Source organism: Hyaena hyaena, unplaced genomic scaffold (assembly GCF_003009895.1).
Source record: "Hyaena hyaena isolate Hyena2069 unplaced genomic scaffold, ASM300989v1 scaffold_514, whole genome shotgun sequence".
Lineage (NCBI taxonomy): Eukaryota > Metazoa > Chordata > Mammalia > Carnivora > Hyaenidae > Hyaena > Hyaena hyaena.
The window spans coordinates 1,033,625-1,052,296 of NW_024081146.1; the positions used below are offsets into that span (position 1 = coordinate 1,033,625).

The 18,672-nt window shown below is 57.1% G+C and overlaps 1 protein-coding gene across 2 annotated transcripts in view; it reads right to left on the reverse strand.

The window, feature by feature from the left end:
• Positions 1-18,672, reverse strand: part of CLIP2 (CAP-Gly domain containing linker protein 2) — a 63,847-nt gene that overhangs the window by 25,840 nt on the left and 19,335 nt on the right. For both annotated transcript variants that reach the window (XM_039255208.1, XM_039255209.1), the window contains exon 4: positions 4,552-5,105. In XM_039255208.1, the coding sequence (XP_039111139.1) occupies positions 4,552-5,105 (554 nt within the window). The remainder of the gene's footprint in view (positions 1-4,551; positions 5,106-18,672) is intronic.

Below are 18,672 nucleotides of genomic sequence, written 5' to 3' on the forward strand. Positions count from 1 at the left end.
AGCTCAGGGCATGATCTCACAGTTCATGGTTTCGAGCCCCGCGTCAGGCTCTGTGCTGATGACTCAGAGCCTACAGCCTGGAGCCTGCTTTCGATTCTGTGTCTCCCTCTCTCTTTGCCCCTCCCCCACTGGTGTTCTCTCGCTCTCTCTCAAAATAAATAAATAAATAAACTCTCCCTTCCCTGTCATTCTAGGGCAGGTTCAGAAAGAGTGGGAGCAAACATGCGTGTTTATCTACCAGGTTTGTGGAAACCTAAACATAACCTCTGACACCCCCAAGTGTGCCTTAAGTGTTGTGCCCGAGAGGGACCAGCTCGCTAATCAAAACCCAGTCCTCTCCCAATGTCTCTCCCAGTGACTGCGTGCCTGGCACATTGAAGACACAGATTCTAGACTTCCCAATGCAATGCAGTGGGCGGAAGTACTCCACTCCTAGATGAAGAGACTGAAGTTCAGAGTACTCAGGGAGCGGAAGAACCTCCCGGGCTTCACTCTGCTTGCTTCTTCAGTCTTCACTGGGCACAACCAACAGGCTCCCCTTGGGCGGGGGTCTGAGACTCAAGTGCACTGCCGACCCCTCCCTGGCCCAGGGGGCGCTCCCTCACCCTCGGTCCTAGGCTGCCTCTGGGAGTCCTTCCCTTGTCCCTCCCTCCTCCGTCAGCACGAGGGAGCCAGGCGGGCACCCTTCCAGAGTCGGGAGCAAGGCAGAAACAGTGGACAGGTTTCCAGAGGGGATGCATGTGACACTGACCGCCCCGCCCAGGTCAGCACTACCTTGGGACACTGATCTCTCCCGGAGATTCTGCTCACGGAGACCTCAGCCTGGGTGTGGCAGTCCTCACCCTCCAGACGGAGGACATCAGCCTCTTCTCTCTCTTTTTTTACTTAAAAATGTTACTAGATTTTTGGGGGCAATTTTAGATTCCTAGAAAATGTGATTAGGAGCGCCTGGGTGACTCAGTTGGTTTAGCGTCCGACTCTTGATTTTGGCTCAGGTCATGATCCCAGGGTTGTGGGATCGCACTCCGTGCGGAGTCTGTTCAAGACTCTCTCTCTTTAGGGGCACCTGGGTGGTTAAGCGTCCAACTCTTGATTTCAGCTCAGGTCATGATGTCTCCATTCATGGGTTTGAGTCCCACATCAGGCTCAACTTTGGGGAGGCTGCTTGGGATTTTCTCTCTGTCCCTCACCCACTCTCTCTCTCAAAATGAATAAACTTAAAAAAAAGAGAGAGAACACCTCCCTCACATCCACCTCCACCACGTGCCAGGCCCCAGCCTCTCCTTTCGGCCACCTACAGGTTATCTGGGCTCAGGGTCCCTCCTGGCAGGGGCCAAGCACCAACTGCATCCCGGGTCTCACACAGCAAAGCTGGTGGGAAGGCTGGGTTCATCTGTCTCTTGGGGACTTTCCTCTGAGGAAGTCAAAACTGGTGACTCACTTAAAATGCACGCCTCTGCCGCAGATCAGGGTAGCGCCACACGGTGTGAGAACAGGGCCCCAGAGCCGTCCAGCTCGGCTCTGCCATCGGGTGGGGGGAGGTGGTGGTGGCGGGGGGCAAGCCGGCCTGCGACACAGGGCTGCTGAGGGTACGTAAGGCCAGGGGCTCAGGTCTGAGGCTGGGTCGGCACTGCGGGGCACTGTGGAGGGGTGGGGGTGCTGGCTGGGCAGAAGGGTGGCCAGGAAGATGAGGGGACAGACACAGGTGGCCCCTCGGTGGACCTCCCTGACTGCGTCCACAGCCGCTGACCTGACCAACCGCCAGCGAGGGGAATCTGGGGCTCAACTAGCCTGTGCAGCCCCAACATGAGGCCAGCGGTCCCCCCCGTCTAGGGACCACCCCACGGGGCCCTGAGGGGTTCATTCAGCAGGTACGTCTGGGCGCCTTCCTGGCACCAGGCTCTGTCGTAGGCACCAGGGGCACAGCCACGGTCATGGCGCTCTCGGCCGTGGCCGGAAACAGGCGCTGGAGGAGGAGGAGGTGAGTGCATGCTGCTGACCCAGGTGGCTGGCAGGGGGTGGGCAGACAGGGATCTGCGAGGAGAGCCCAAGTCGCAGAGGCCTGGCGGAAGTGGGGCATCGAGCCGTGGGAAGCCCTGGGGGCCAGTGTCCCCAACGTGGGGACCAGCCTGGGACACTGGAGAAAGGACAGAAGGCGGGTGCGGCCGGCCGGGCCAGGGAGGGAGGGACGTCGGGTTGTCCAAGGGTGGGCAAGCAGTTCGCAAGGGTCTGGGGGCCATGGGAAGGCAGGGGCCTCATCTCCGGGGAGACGGGAGCCTGGGGGGTGCCGGGACCTGGGCGGCTCCACCATCCAAGAGAGAGGAGCCTCCAGGGTAGGAGGTGGGATGGGGACGGAGTCCGTGTGCTTTCGAGACTGCACCAGGGACTCCCGGATGGTCGCGTGGTCGGGGAGGAGGGAAACAGGGCACAGGGCTGAGTCCCAGGTCCCTGGGCTGGCCTGCTGGAGGCACAGGTGTGCGTTCACAGGATGGGGAAGACGGGAAGGGCAGGTCAGGGAGTGGGGAGGGAGCTAAACACACGGGTTCTGTTTGGGGCATGTGTGACAGGTGGACTTGTGTCCCCTAAGAAAGATAGGTTCAAGTCCTGACTCCCCCCACCCCTCGCCGTACCTGTGAATGTGACCTTATTTATTTCACTTCTTAAAATTTTGTTTTAATGTTTATTTTTGAGAGAGCGAGCGAGCAAGTAGCAGTGTGTGTAGCAAGGGTGGGGCAGAGAGAGAGGGAGACACAGAATCCAAAGCAGGCTCCAGGCTCTGAGCTATCAGCACAGAGCCCAACATGGGGCTCAAATCCACAAACCGCGAGTTCATGACCTAAGCCAAAGTCGGACGCTTAACTGACTGACCCACCGAGATGCCTCTATTTTATTTTATTTTTTAATGTTTATTTTTGAGAGAGGGAGAGAGCAATCAGGGGAAGGGGCAGAGAGAGGGGGACAGAGGATCTGAAGCAGGCTCTGCGCTGACAGCAGCCAGCCTGATGTGGGGCTCGAACTCACAGGCCATGACCTGAGCCAAAGTCAGACACTCAACCCACTGAACTACCCAAGCGCCCCACCTCACTTATTTAAAGTGTATTTATTTTATTTACTTATATTGAGAGAGAGAGAAAGAGAGAGAGCGTGTGCAAGCATGAGCAGGGGAAGGGCAGAGAGAGAAGGAAAGAGAATCCCCAGCGGGCTCTGCATTGCCAGTGTGGAGCCTGACATGGGGCTCGAACTCACAAACCATGAGATCATGACCTGAGCCAAAATCAAGAGTCAATCAAAACTGACCGAGCCCCTCAGGCGCCTCTGAATGTGAGCTTATTTAAAGCTAAGGTCCTTCAGGTGGGATTAAGTGAAGGGGAAGTCATTAGCGTGGGCCCTAGTGGGACAGGAGAGGAGAGACACGGACACACGGAGGGAAGAGACCGTGTGAAGGCACCGGCGGGGGCTGGGGTGAGAGGCTGCCGGCCCAGGAAGGCCACAGGACGCCGGCAGCCTCCAGGACAGAAGAGAAAGGCATGGAACGGGTCCCCCTCTTGATCTCAGAGAGCGAATGGCCCTGCCAGCACCTTCGACTTGAGGTTTCTAACCCCAAGAACGGAGAGAAAACCCCTTTCCGCAAAGGACTAGCTGGTGGCACCTGTTAAAGCAGCCGCGGGAAAGAAACACACGCTAAGCAGGGATACCACGTAAGAGCTTGACGTAGGACACCTGTGGTCCCCACAGCCCCGCAGGAAGATTGATGAACACAGGCACCTCTCCCCCCTGCTGACTACCCCCACTGGCTTCCGACCCCCAAGCCCACCAGACACCCTTCAAGGACTGCCTCCACGCTAGCCCTGGGCTTGGTACAGCAGCAACGTGAGCCTGTCCTGCCATGACTTGCCACCCCCCAGCCCAGGCCCGGCCCACTGCAAGTGCCAGGGAAATGTGGCTTCATTCAGACTTGAGGACAGACCCACACTCTAAAGGACAAGGGGGCCACTGCCCCCTTCCAACGTGGCTCCGATGACAGGGACCACCAGAGAAGAGGGGCCCCTGGCAGAAAGACTTTGCTGATGGTCCCTTTGGCTCCAAAGAGTGACCCAGCTCTCTCCCCCACAACAATAGTGACCACTGCGTCACAGCTGATTAAGTGTCTGAACCGCCTGACCCTACCTGTGGTCATCGGCTTTTCCAGGTTAGGCCTGGCACATCCATGCTGGCCAGTGGATGATACCAATGGGCTAGATCAGTGGATAAAACCAACAAGAGCTAATGTGCAGGGGGCAGTTCCTAAGTATCTGGCGCTGTCTAGAGGCATCACACATATTCATGCATTCCAACCCGTTTTTTAAATGGAGACACTGAGGCCCAGAAAGGTTAAGACACTTACCCAGGGCCACACAGCAACAGTATCCAGAGCCCACTTGACCGATGTCCCCGGTCACTCTGTGTGGTTTGGATGAGGACCGGGAGCCCCAGCCTGGAGCCCACCCAAGCGGCCAGGAGTCCCCTCCCCTGGCCCCACCTGTGAAGGTGGGGCGGCGGGGCAGCACTCACCAGCACACGATCTCCCAGGCGTAGGTCCTTGTCGCCGCGCTTCACAGAGCCGCTGTCCGAGAGGTTGGAGCCCGACTCATTGCCAGTCTTGACCGAGCTGTTGAGGACGCTCTCGCGCAGGGGGATGACCCGGCTGCTGAGCGGGGGTGTGGCTGTGCCCGAGTGCAGTGACAGGTTTTGTGCAGTCAGCGACTCCACCGAGTGCGCGTCGCTGCCCGAGCCCTCGGCCGTGGGCTGCCGGGTCAGCTTGGAGGGCCGCGTGAAGATGCCCTGCAGGGCCGGGCACTCGAAGTAGCGCACGCCGCCCACCGCGCCGTCATTCTTGCCCACCGGGTCGTCCAGCACCACGCCGGCCCACTGGCCCGGCGCGAACTGCGTCTCGCCCAGGTACTGCACGACGCCTGGCTTCACACCGTTCACCCACACCCGCTCGCCCACCGCGAAGTCCCCCAGGAAGTCATCGCCCACCTCGGCCACCTTGGGGCCCGGCTTCTCCGCGGCGGGGGCGGCGGGGGCAGCGGCCGGGCAGGAGGCCTGCTTGTGTAGAGGGGAGCCTGTGGGGCGGGAGAGAGGCAGCGGTTAGGGCCCGGGGGTGCAGAGCTGGGGACAGGAGGTGCCCGCGTGGCTAACAGATGGGGAAACTGAGGCAGGCGTGGCTGGCGGTGTGGTCTCGAGCGTCCAGAGGTCTCTCTCCTATCTCCCAACCCCTCTGGAAGGTTCCAAGGATTAAAAGCTCAGGGGGCACCTGGGTGGCACAGTTGGTTAAACGTCTGACCCTAGATTTTGGCTCAGGTCATGATCTCGTGGTTTTGTGAGATCGAGTCCCCAAGTAGGGCTCTGTGCGCTCACCTGCCTAGGAATCCTCCCTCTCGCCTTCTCTCTGCCCCTCCCCCACTTGTGCTCACTAAGTCTCTCTCAAAAATAAATAAATAAACTTAAAAAAAAGCTCAGGAAAGTACCTCCTCAGAGCTATAGCTTTCACAGTTCAAGGTCACTCAGGATGGGGGGCCAGGAATGAACCCATGCTCGAGTGTTACAAGCTCCCCCCTCCCCCTCCCAGTGGGCTCAGGCTCCTGGCTGTTAACCTGAAACCACTCACAGCCGACCAACAAGGGCAAGTGGTCTGTGTGTCCCCCACCCTACACCCCAGCCAGCTCGGGGCACCACAAACGGCTCCCAGCCCATTCCTTGACAGCTGGGGACAGGCACAGACAACTCCGGGCAAGGAAGGAGCCAGAAAGGCCTCTTGTTCCACTGCTGAGTCTCCCCCTCCCTGAGCTGCAGCCCCAAGCACCAGGACTGCAAAGACCAGGATATGTGGGGGGCACGGGAGGAGGGGAGGGGCATGGGAGGCAAGCCCTTCACTTCTGACATCCTGGGGCTCACCTCTGGGCTCTCTGTGTCCTGACCCAGTCCCTCTTTAGAAGAAGAATGACCCTGAAGCTCAGAGAGGCCAGGGCCTTGCCCAAAGTCACAGAGCAGAGATGGGACCCCCAACCCAGGGAAGGGGTGTGCCTCCTGGGCCCAGGCTCTGACGTGCTATAGACGAGGTCTCGTAAAGCAAGGGAAGCAATACGCCCAAGGTCACTCACGAAAAGACAAAGCAGGGCTTGAACTCATGTGCCTTGTGTGTATCTGGGCCCTGAGCAAGGCCTCCTGTGCTACGGGGCTCAGGGAACTTCCCCATTTGCACCGCGAGGCCTGGAGGCTGCCCCCCCGCTTCCTGCCAGGCTCAGTATCCGGCAGAGAAGGGTTCATCCTTCTCCACTCCAGAGGCTGAGGCATTTGTGAAATAGTGACGGGGGCAGGAGGCAAGCAGATGCTGCCACACCCACGTTACCTGTGTTTCTAGTCCTTTCCAGGGGCAGCCAGTGGGGGGCCACGGGGAAGCAGCCCCCACTAGCATCTTCCTTTCAGCCAAGAAACCCTGGGCCCCAGGCCTGGCGGGAAGCTCAGGTCTGAAGCCAGCACTTGCCGGGGCTGGGGAGCCACGTAACGTCAAGGCAGAGCCTGATGTACAAGACCATGCATGTGGGTTCTCTCTCTGAGGCACTGGCAGCAGGAATGGGGAAGCTCGTGGGACTGAGGGCCTGGGCAGACAGTATTGGGGGGAGGGGATCCTGACAAAAGGGACCTCTCAACTGTGAACTGGGTTCTTGGGAGATCAACGGGCTTCACTGCTGAGCCTGACAGCCACAGTAATCAACCCCTTACCTGATGGTCTGTGCTAAGAGGCTGACATACAGTAGCTCATCTGGCCTTCACGGTCAATCCTGTTAAGTCAATGTTATCCCAAATTTACAGATGAGGAAAACTGAGGCTCGGAGAGATCAGACGGTTTTTACCAAGGCTGCCAGATAATAAGCAGCGGAGCCCGCTGGCTAGGGCCCTCTGGCTCTTGGTGTAGAGCACCTACGTGTATTAACCCAAAAATAGAGCACTAAGCACCTGCCATGCCAAGCCTCAAAGTACAGTCACCCCAAATCTTGGACTACCTTGAATGGACCCGTTTTGCAGAATCTGGCCAAACCCTACAGCTCCTTATAGGCAGAGAGCAATCTTGTCCTTTACTCCATCCCATGTGGAAATGGCCCCTTCGCTTCCTGTTTAGAGAAGACCTCTATGTGGGGCCCTGGAAGGGGGGCCCCCCAAGGCTCTCTTCCACCACTGAGACCCCATGAGGCAGGGGCCACACAGTGGCCTCGGGGGCAGCCCCGAGACCCGCAGCTCCTAGCCAGCCATACCTGGGTCCCCTGCTCACCTGCATCTTAGTTTCTGGACTGTCCTCAGAGCCTGGCCCATGCAAGGGCACAGGGAGGGCTGTTCTGTTATTTTGATAAGAACGATTTACGTAAAGATGAAAGAATTATAAAGAAAAATTAAGGGGCACCCGGGTGACTGTCTGTTGAGCACTGGCTCTCGGTTTCAGCTCAGGTCATGATCTCATGGATCGTGGGTTTGAGCCCCGCATCAGACTCTGTGCTGGCAGCGCGGAGCCTGCTTGCGTTTCTCAATATCTCCTCTCTCTGCCCCTGCTCACACTCTCTCTCAGAATAAACTTTTTAAAATATTTTTAAAAAAATTAAAAACCACATAGGGTCCCGGGAGAGAGAAGGGTTCCAGGTAGACCCTGGTGACCTGGGAGTACATGGCCCCACCCCTGAGTAAGACGAGGCTGGTGGCGGAGTCCTCCGCAGTTGGCGCACAACATGGAGTAACTAACATCACCTCACAGACTGTGTCCTGCTCGTTCCCTGGGCCAGGGCAGAGCTCCTGGGGGGCCTCGGTCCTGATCAAGGACAATCCTACACAGTAAGGAGTGTCTGCAGGGGTCTGGGGACCCCATCCACCCCCCACAGTGGCTCTCCCACTCCTCCGATGAGGCAGGCACCTCTGGAAGGAAGGGCTGCTCTGAAAAGCAACCGGAGGCGGAGGAAGCCTCAAACTGGAACACGGCCCAGGACCCTGTCCGAACACCACCAAAGGAGCCGTGGGGTCCATGAACGAGGAGTCGTTATTGAAATGGCAGCTACCAGTCCACCAGTTAGGAGGTGCCGATGGAGCGTCCCCTCAATGGGCTGGATGGTAGAGAATCCCAAGCAGGCTCCGTGCTGCAGTGCAGAGCCCGACGCGGGGCTTGAACTCATGGAACCGCAAAAGTCGGAGGCCTACACGGCTGAGCCACCCAGGCGCCCTCTATGTTACGTTTCCATCCAAAGTCACCCAGGCAGGAGTCAGGCCCAGCTGGTCTGGCTCAGAGCCCTCCTCTGGACGGCTGCCCCATAAAACTCGTGTGTGTGGCACATGCCCTTCCCATATCCATTTCTAGAACGGAGCCCTGTGCCCAGCGGCTCCATGAGGTCTACTCACTGACCCCAGCGGCTGTGACGCAGGTGGGCACCTGTGCCCACCTGGCCTCTTCGCTTAGAATGCAGAGGAGGGTCCCAGGTCAAGGGGAACCCAGCGTGGCCCTTCTCGGGCAGAAGCTGCCCCCAACAGCTGCCTCCCCAGCTGTCGAGGCCCCGGCAGGCCCTCAGGTAATCTTTCTTCCCCATCCCGCCCCTTCTAGGGTCATAGGCGCAGAGACCAGCTGTTCTCGCAGCTGCTAAAATCCAGGTCCCAAGCCTGTGGCCGCCGCGAGTGGGGGTTCCGCTTCATTTTTCCTCTTTGGTGCCTTCAGCTGCCCCAGCCTCACGGGGACAGACCCTCCTCAAAGTCCCCCCTCACACCGGGAAGCCTCCAGTCCCAGAGCCATCAGACCTGGCTGGGTCCCCCCCAACCCCCCCCGACCATGGTTTCCGAAGGGCCCCCCTCCCTTGAAGCCTCTCCACAGAGCAGCCCGGCCCAGCAAGCCCCCCGAAAGCAAAGGACTTAAACTTCATTTGAGCATCAGTCCTTGCCCCAGACTCCAGACACCAGGGAATTTATGGCCGGTTTCAAGTTCAAAGGAGGACTTTGAAGAATAGGGCTCAGGGGCCTGGGGTGGGGTGGCGGCAGCTGGCAGCCTGCTGCAGGGGAGGTGGGGGCTGCAGGGGGGGTGCCTGGGTGAGAGCTCGCCCGCCCCTCCTCCCGCAGGGACCTGGGGCCCACTCTGCCTCGGGAAGGGGGGACAGGCCCCTCCCATACAAGCTGAATCTCAGTTCCCAGGGACCCTGTTCTCAGCGCCAAGGGTCAGATGCTAGGGACCAGGCACGGCCAATGGGGGCCCACAGAGGGGTGTCGTACAAAGAGTAAGAGAACCGCAGCTACAGCTCAGCGGGCCACCTCCCTGACTGGAAGGAACTGGATCCCTGGGGGCCTGGGGCTGGGAGAGAGGTTCACTGTGAATGGCGGTGTGGGGGGTGGGGTGGGCAGGAAGCACCTCCCAGAAGCTCTGCCCTGACAATCACACAGATCGCTCCCCACCTCCTCAGAGAAGCCTTCCCTGACTGCCTCTCCTAAAAGCCAGTCCCCCTACATCGCCCTCTAGCCCCCTTCTCCTTCCAGAGATTCAGCCCGTATTTCACCGTGTATACCTGCCTCCTGGACTTAAACGGAAGCTCAGGAGGGCTACGTTTCTACTCGAGGACCCAGGCCGGCAGGCCCTCGGTGCAAGCTTTGGTCTCCCCAGGGACCGGCCTCCCCACCATCTCTCTCCTCTCCCCCTCATCACTGCCTCTCCGTGTGCACCATGAACACCCCCTAACCCACAAAATAACAGCTTCCTCCGCTCAACCTCCCTCCTGCGGTCACCCACTGTCCTTCCCAGCAGACAAGCCCTTCTCCTTCTATGTAAGTGTTTGTATGACACAGATCATTCACACCCGCTGCAGAAAATTAGAAAGCAGGGTTACCGATTTTTTTTTTTAAACTTGAAAGCACCTTACAAACATAATTACACCTAACATCTTGGGGCACGTTCTTCCAGACTTTCTCCTGTGCACGTACGTGCGCACAGAGACTGCGTAATAGGACACCAAGCACAAGCAGGACCGTATTTAGACGCTGCCTGGTCCTCTGCTCTTCCTGCAGTGGGTATTTTTCCATCCAGCTGTGTCTAGAAGGAAGCGGCTCCATCCCGGTCCCTCTGACTCTCAGCTCCTGACCGCTCCCCGCGGTGGAAACTGCTCGTGGAGGTCTCTGTGGCCTCCTTGCTGCAACTGCATCGGGCTCTTCCGAGTTCTTGAGGTGCCCCACTGGGCTGCCTCTCATGGTCCCACTGCCCCTGTGACAGCACTCCTTTCTGCTGCCTCTGCCCACCCCTGTGGTCCTCTGTCCACCTGTGTTCCAGCCGTGGGGGTGCTGGTAAAGGCTGAAGAAACAGCTCTCCACGGGGCACCCAGGGGGCTCAGTCGGTTAAGCATCCGACTGGCTCAGGTCATGATCTCAGGGTTTGCGGGTGCGAGCCCCGGGTCGGGCTCTGTGCTGACAGTTTGGAGCCTGGAGACTGCTTCGGATTCTTTGTCTCCCTCTCTCTCTGCCCTTCCCTTGCCCGTGCTCTATCATTCTCTCTCCCAAAAATAACATTAAAAGAAATTTTTTTAACAGAAAACAAAACCAAAAATAATTAGCTGTTCAGGAGAACAGTAATCCCCATTTGTAGTGATTGCCAATTTCAGTAAGGTAAATTCTGCCGCCGTGGTCAATTTCAAGCTACCAGCATGTTGTCATTGAACACAGAGTTGGAAAAAGATTATATGGTGTTTCTGCCATAGAGCAATAACCTTAAAAACGCAGATACTGGGGCGTCTGGGTGGCTCAGTCGGTTAAGCGTCTGACTTCAGCTCAGGTCATGATCTCACGATCTGTAGGTTCGAGCCCGACGTCAGGCTCTGTGCTGACGGCTCAGAGCCTGGAGCCTGTTTCAGATTCTATGTCTCCCTCTCTCTCTCTGCCCCTCCCCAGCTCATGCTCTGTCTCTCTCTGTCTCAAAAATAAATAAACATTAAAAAATTTTTAAAACAAAAATGCAGATACTGTAAAATTGTACTAGTAGTAAAACAGTAATATTTTACCAGTAATAAAAGGGTGATATAAACACTACAGCAAGTACTAGTAGAAATCATGAGATTTGAGTATTTATTACCTATGTTTTTGGTAGAATTTTTTAAGTTGTAAGTTCACACAATTTAATTTATTTATTTCCTTACTTTTTAATTAAAAAAAAAAATTTTTTTTTTTTGAGAGAGAGAGAGACACAGAGCACCAGCAGGGGAGGGGCAGAGAGAAAGGGAGACACAGAATTCAAAGCAGCTCCAGGCTCTGAACTATCAGCACAGAGCCTGACGCAGGGCTCTAACCCACAGACTGTGAGATCGACCTGAGCTGAAGTTGGACGCTCAGCTGATTGAGTCCCCCAGGCACCCCCACAATCTAATTTTCTAAAGCAAAAGCTGTGTTTAACAGCTGACTTGTAAAATTCCTGACGACGTCACCACTGGTTCTTGTGACCCAGTGTGAGGCGGTCCCAGCCTGCACCCTGTACAGGTGGCCAGTTTAAAAAACCCCATCAAAATGATCTATAGACGCCCTGAATGACACGCAGGACAGAAGGCAGACAAGCACCACGTCTCTGACCCATCTCCAGTGCAGGGAGGAGGAGGGGAGGGGCAAGACACAGGAGGAATGTCCCCCTTCGTGGTCAGTACCCAGGGAGCCCTGATCTACACTGAGTCCCCCCCACAATCTAACCCACGCCTGCACCTTTAGCTACTGCTTACATGCTGCCACGTCCCTGCCTTTTTTTAAAGACAAGAAAACATTCTCCTTGTAAAAGATCCAAAAACACAGGAAGACACAGCAGAAATTGGGCCCCAATTGCTCTCTCCAGTTCAGATCCCTTCCCTGGCTGACAGACTGCCCTTCAAGCAGCTGCCTCCTCCCCGAACGTTCTGAGCCATAGTGCTCCTCTCTCCAAGAGCTCCTCCTCTGTACCCCTCATCTCTGGAGTACACTCCCCCTACGCTCATTTCCTCAGACCACAGATCTTCATTGCTCTTTCCCCTACTGTTGCCCCCAATCCAATGATTCACCAGATCTAGCCATTCCACAGAAGAAATAACACCTCCCTCTAGGGTCTCAGAAGCCCCTCCTGAGATCAGGCCTGTGAGACTCCACACAACTTGCCACAGATACTTCCAGAAGGGTCTCTCCCAGCCTCCGGCACCCCCTGCCCTGCTTCACCCCCTCCAAAGCCACGCAGGAGCCCCCCCTAAACATAAGGCCATTCACGTCCTCGCCTCTCACCCGGGTCACTTCTACTCTAGGCAGAGAATACCTTCCAGGTGAACCTTGGACTTGCATAATGAGCCTGTGTTAATTCGGTTAAAACATCATAAAAATTAAATACAATACTTTTCATGAGAATAAATTAAATAGGGGGTGCCTGGGTGGCTCAGTCGGTTGAGTGTCCAACTTTGGCTCAGCTCATAATCTCACGGTTCGTGGGTTCGAGCCCTGCATCGGGCTCTGTGCTGACAGCTCTGAGCCTGGAGCATGCCTCGGATTCTGTGTCTCCCTATTTTTCTGCCCCCTGATCACACTATCTCTCTCTCGCAAAAATAAATAAACGTTAAAAAAAAAATTAAATAGGGAATGTAATCTTTGGTCCATTTCCCAAAGAAATAATTTAAAAGAAGAAACTGACATGCTGACTTGTCATCCACAAAACAAACAATAACAAAAAAATCCCAGGGGGCGCCCGGCTGGCTCGGTCGGTAGAGTGTGTGACTCTTGATCTTGGGGTTTTGAGTTCAAGCCCCACGCTGGATGTAGAGATTACTTAAAAATAAAAAAGTCTTAAACGACAACAACAACAAGACCCTGAATCCAAATGCCCCCAAATAGGAAATCGGTTATATAAATTATGGTCAAGTCTTTCAGATTCTTTTTAAAAACTATTTTGTTTAATGTTTATTTATTTTTGAAAGACAAAAAGACAGAGTGTGACTGGGGTAGGGGCAGAGAGAGGGGGAGACACAGAATCCGAAGCAGGCTCTAGGCTCTGAGCTGTCAGCCCAGAGCCTGATGCAGGGCTCGAACTATGAACTGTGAGATCATGACCTGAGCCGGTCAGACGCTCAACCAAGTGAGCCACCCAGGCCCCCCAAATCTTTCAGATTCTTAAGCAACTTTAAAAATACTTCTTCAGGGTTATACAGGAAGGTGTTTCTGATGTGATACTTAGTCAGAAAGGAGGGCTCAAGAGTGTCTATCCTCACATACAGCCCCTAGACACGGGTGACTGGATATGGGCGGGTGGGAGGAAGGAACGCGGTAAAAAGGTATCAATTTTATAAAAACACAAGAGGGGACATGCAGGGCCTCACAGAGATGGTCTGTCATGAACTGAGGTGTGTAATGAAGTCTGCCCTCTGTCCCTGAGGGCCAGAGGGAAAAAAGCATGCCTATGTAGACCCAGCCCCTCAAGGAAGCAAGCAGCAACCTAAATGTTCTACAGAACATGGTTCCACAAGGGATAATACGTGTTATGAACATAAACACTGACCCTACAGATTCAAAGAAGTTGACAAATTACAGCTTAAATAAAGTTAAGGTTACTTTGCCGCAGGACTTGTCAGAGACTTTAACGTGCTAACGAGCACCAGGACTGCTTAGGAGGGGCTATAAAAAATGTAACGTGATTTGTCATCCACAACCAGGCACCTTGAAGAGAAAGGAGGTGCTATTAATATAGTGTCGTGCCATGACCACAGACATGACCTAGGGCTGCCCCAGACAGAATGGTCATGCCGGCGTTCGCCTCTCGTCACCTAAAGAAACCCTGCCTGTCCATCACAGCAGCTTGAACACTCCTCGCTGGCAAGGCCACTGTACAGGAGGCCATTTTCCTGGTTTGCACCAGGCCGCCCCCCAGACTACTAGGGCATGCATCTCAGTCCCACATCTCCATCCTCAGAGCCTGGGGACCAGCCTGAAAAGCAGACTGGCCACAACCCTGCCCTCCCCTCCCCAGTGGCCCCAAAGCAACTAACATAAATGCACCACTACACCCAAAGCAGCCTTGTGCCCTAATGAGCCCTCTCCTGTCCCCAGCAGATGCTCGAGGCAGCGGTTAAGAAGGAAGGGACAGGGTCCCCATCACATTGCTCAAGAGTACGGGCTTTCCCATAGCGCAGCCCCCACCCAGTCCACTCCCCAGTCAGTCCTTCTGACAGCACCAGCTGATACGACCTCCACGGAGGACGGACTCCCCCCGCCCCTGCCCCAGCCCACCCCCTGCGGCCACAACAGGCTCAGCATGCACCTGCAACCCTGCCTCCCGCCATCTACTCCTGAAGAAGGAGCCCCCCATCAGCCCACTCCAGGGCGTGCCCCATCCCTGACTGCTCACTGTCCTTCCTGAGCCAGACTGAACTCCGAGTTCCCCTTCTGTCCCCCCTACTCCCGAACCCAGGACAAAGCCCTCGCCCAGCAGACTAAGGCGGGGACCCAGGGGGAGAGAAACGTGGGAGGCTTACCATGGAAAGAGCAGAGCCAGCTCCCCATGGAGAACGGCAGACAGGCACGGGCAGATGGCCCCTGCGCCCCCACCCCCCACTCCCGGATCAATATTGGGCGACGTCAGGAGCATTAGGAGGCTGCCCCGCCCCCCACCTGCTCTGCAGCCCAGCCACAGAAGAGCTCGCTTGGCTTTCCCCATCCTGATGCCATCAAAAAGTTTAGGATGTGGTTAGGGGAGGAGGGCTGGAGAAGTTGACCTTGAAGGGAGCTGAGTGTTGCCTGGGGCAGGATCAAAGGCTGGGGTGGTGAGGTCTGTCCTGGTTCTGCCCGGGTTTGCAAGGCATCTGGGCCAAGTCACTGAAAACGGGCGGGCCGGCACCAAGGTGAAAGACAGCCCTCCGGGTGGGGTAGGGCGGGGCCTCAGGCATGTGGGGCCAGCTCCACTGTCTGCAGCGCCTGGGGATGGAAGGCATCGGGCCCAAGCTCCATAAGCCAGAGAGCTCTGGGACCAGTCCTGTGTGGGCCCTTTCAGGGCATCAAAATACAGGAGGCAGACCCTCTGGGCCCCACGTGGCCTGCACCCTGCGGGGGGGTGGGGGGGAGGAGGGATGGGGGCTCCCATGCATGCTCATCCTTGACTGGAAAGGCCATAGGCACAGTGGGGGACAGTTGTGACCAACCCAATGAGAACAGATCACCCCTCCCACTTGCCACCTGCCCAGGACAGGAGCCGGGCATGTGGAGCTGGGACTGAACGGAGGGCCCCGGCCACGCCTTCCCTGCAGCGGGGCGGCAGGTACCGGCAGCCTGAGCCAGCTTCAGTCCCAGCCCTGAGTCTCCGTCCCAGCACCACCACTCGCTGGCCCTGTTATTCTGGGCAACTCAGAGGACAGCTGTGGCCTCAGCTTTCCCTATCTTTAAAATGAGAAGAAGAGTTATCCCACTGGGTTGTCAATAAGAAACATGGTCAGACGCCTGCCTGTGGAGTAGAAGTTGTCCAAGGCCGAGCCTCCTAAAATGAGATGCCCCTGGGGCCAGACCGCAGTGCAGGGGATGGGAGAGGCCCCTGGGGGACCTGCAGGGGAGAGGCAGGGCCAGAGGGGTGTGGCAGTGATCTACGACCCCGGTCCCTTGGCCCAGCAGTCCTGAGTCCTCCCCATGTCACCGAGGCCAATCTTGCTGGCCTGGCCTGCCCACACCTGCGTCCCAGAAACAGACCCCAGTAAGGGGCCGAGGGCTCCAGTCTGTCTCTGTCTCCCACTGCTGCGGGGCCTGGACCCCCTTCTCCTCCCTCAGGCCCAGGATAGACTGCACAGCCCCAGGCGGCCCTGGCCCCAGCTCCCAGCTCTGCCCCAACCCACTCCCAATATGCCCCCCCTCACCCACTCAAGGGGCTCTCCAGTCCCCCGGGGCATCTGAAGACTCAGGGCCTTTGCAGACGCTATTCCCTCTGCCTGGATGCTCTTCCTGTAACCTCAGCTGGGCTGGTTCCTGCTTGTGGCTCAGATCTTCGTACCAATGTCGCCTGCTGAGCAAGACCCTTGGGGCATCCTGACCCAGAGCAGCCTCCAGGCGGCTCCGTCCTGCTTCTGCCCGCTGGGGGGCCCAGCCCAGACCGCCTTCCCCACACCTGCTGCTCTGACCCCCTCTGGGCCACCCCCTGGGAAGACAGGCCCCCTCCAATGGGCCCCTTGTTCCTGCCACTTCCTGTGTGTCACAGCTCTGGGGGCTGACACAGCTTCCCCCTCCCCAATCCCCACGGGGGGGGGGTGGGGGGTAGGGGCATCAGTCCAGGCCCGGCCCTGGGCCAGACCCTCTGCCCAGAGGCTGAGCTCATGCTTTGGGAGGCAGCCATTGCCCCGATTCCCAGAGCAGAGCCCAGTCCCCCCTCAGCCGCCACCCCCCCCAGGCTCCACCTCCACCAGCCTCACCTCAGAGGCCCCAGTGCCCCTCACACAGGGTCCCAGCCTCCTGCGGGGTGGGCAGGTGGCCAGTGCCACGTGGGAGGTGAGGGAGCCTGCAGAGCCGGCGGGGGGAGGAGGGGGGACACTGTCCTCCTCCTGGTGCTTCCACCTGCCCCTCCCCCCTCTGGGCCAACTGCTCCCTCCTCGAGCCTGGACATGTTGCTCCAACCTGCAAAGGCAGCAAAGGCAGCAGGTGCCAGGGACAGAGGGACGGGAACACCAAGCCCAGCTGTAGATCAGTGCCGGGCATGGCGGGGGGGCGGGGGGGCAGCTCTGTAATCAATCAGGCATTCACTGAGCGGCTCCTCCTCTCCCCGGAACAGCCCTGCGGGGTGGGGGGCCAGGCAGAGTAAGGCCTCCCAGGCCCTACCCTCGGCTTCCCAGACCACCCTGCAGGGTGACCAGGAAGCAGGCCGGTATTCCCATGTCCCCTGGGGGACTACACAGCCATTCGAGATAACAGCACAGAGGCCGCATGGCCCAGGGAAGGCAGAAGGTATGGAAAAGGAGACGCGGATTGGGGCGCAGCCCATGATTTCACCACTTAAAACAGCACGTGCACTAGGAAAAAAGACTGGAAGGAAATCTGCGACGGTGGTGGCTGTGATTACATTGACTAGAAGGGAGACGGGTGCTGGTCGCTTCCAAATTTTTCGGTGATGAGACCGTGGATGGGGAAAGGGAAAGAAAGGAGTATTTAATGAGTTTCATAGCTTGCAGGCACTTCACGCTCACTAACTCTTTGGGTCCCACCAGAGAGATGTTATTCTCCCATGTGGGGCTCAGAAAGGTTAAGTAACTCTTCCAGGGTCACACAGCAGGGGCAGTTAGAAGGGGCATGAAGCTGGATCAGAACGGGAATTCAGGCACCTGTTGGTGAGGGAGGGAGGAATGAGGGAAAAAAACCCAGAAGGTGCTACGGGGCTCTCTCCAGTAGACGAGAAAGCAAGGCCTGGCCGCCGACCTTCTCCAGAAAGGGGACTAGCTACACAACCCCACTCCCTCACGCCCCTACTGCCCAAGCTCAGCCCACATAGTGCCTTCTTTGCCCCTTCTGTTCCTCCACTGACAGCTGGTCTTCCTCCTCCTCTTCTCCAAGTTTCCATTCCCCCCATCCTGAAGGCTGAGCTCATTCCACCTCCTCCAGGAAGTCTTCCCTGATGACCCACTCTTGGTGGTCAGCCCCTGACCTCCCCCAGCCCTGGCAGCAAGCACAGGCATCCTCTCCCGGGCGGCCACATATGCCTCCCTCACTGGTCTCCACGCCCGGCTCAGAACCCAGCTGAGGGATGTGAGTTGCCGGCCATTCCTCTGCTACATCCCTCAATGGCTCTTGTCACTCTGAAACAAATCCAACCTCCTGCCCCCACCTCCCAATCTGCCTCTGCCACCCTCCCTGACTTCATGTCACACTCCTCTCCACCCAGGCCTGGCTTCCTTCCTTCTCTAACAAATCAACTCCATGCCCGCCTCAGGGCCTTTGCATTACTCTGTCTACCTGGCACATCCTTTCCCCTTCATTTTCTCTCTCTGGCCTCTTCGCCTTTGCTCAGGAATGCCTCCCATGAGTAAAGGAGGCTTCACCACATTGGGCCTCCAACGGGCTGCTCTGGCCAAGCCTTGCCAGCAGAGGTCTGCTCATGGGGCCATGCCATGCAACTTCCTTACCCTCCTGCCCTGGCGGTTGGTCTCTGCCAGGGCCCTGGCTCTGCCAGCTCAAACCTTCCCTGAGCCTGCCCAGGGCCCAGATCGCCTAGTCTGCTCCCTGGCTATTTTGTGTCTCTCCAAACTTATATACCAATTGGACGGGATGGGCAGCGTCTAGCCCTGCTGGTGGGAGTGTAGGCCCAGCAAGGATCTGTGCCCAGAGATGTTCATCACAACGTCATCTGCCAAAGTGAAAAACAGGGGCGCCTGGGGGGCTCAGAAGGTTAAACATCCGACTTCGGCCCAGTTCATGATCTCACGGTTCGTGGGTTCGAGCCCCGCGTCAGGCTCTGTGCTGACAGCTCAGAACCCAGAGCCTGCTTTGGATTCTGTGTCTCCCTCTCTCTCTGACCCTCCCCTGCTCATGTTGTCTCTCTCAAAAATAAATAAAAACATTAAAAAAATCAAATTAAAAAATAAGGGGGCGCCTGGGTGGCTCAGTCACTTGAGCGTCTGACTCTTATCTAGGCTCAGGTCATGATCTCATGGTTCGTGGGTTTGAGCCCCA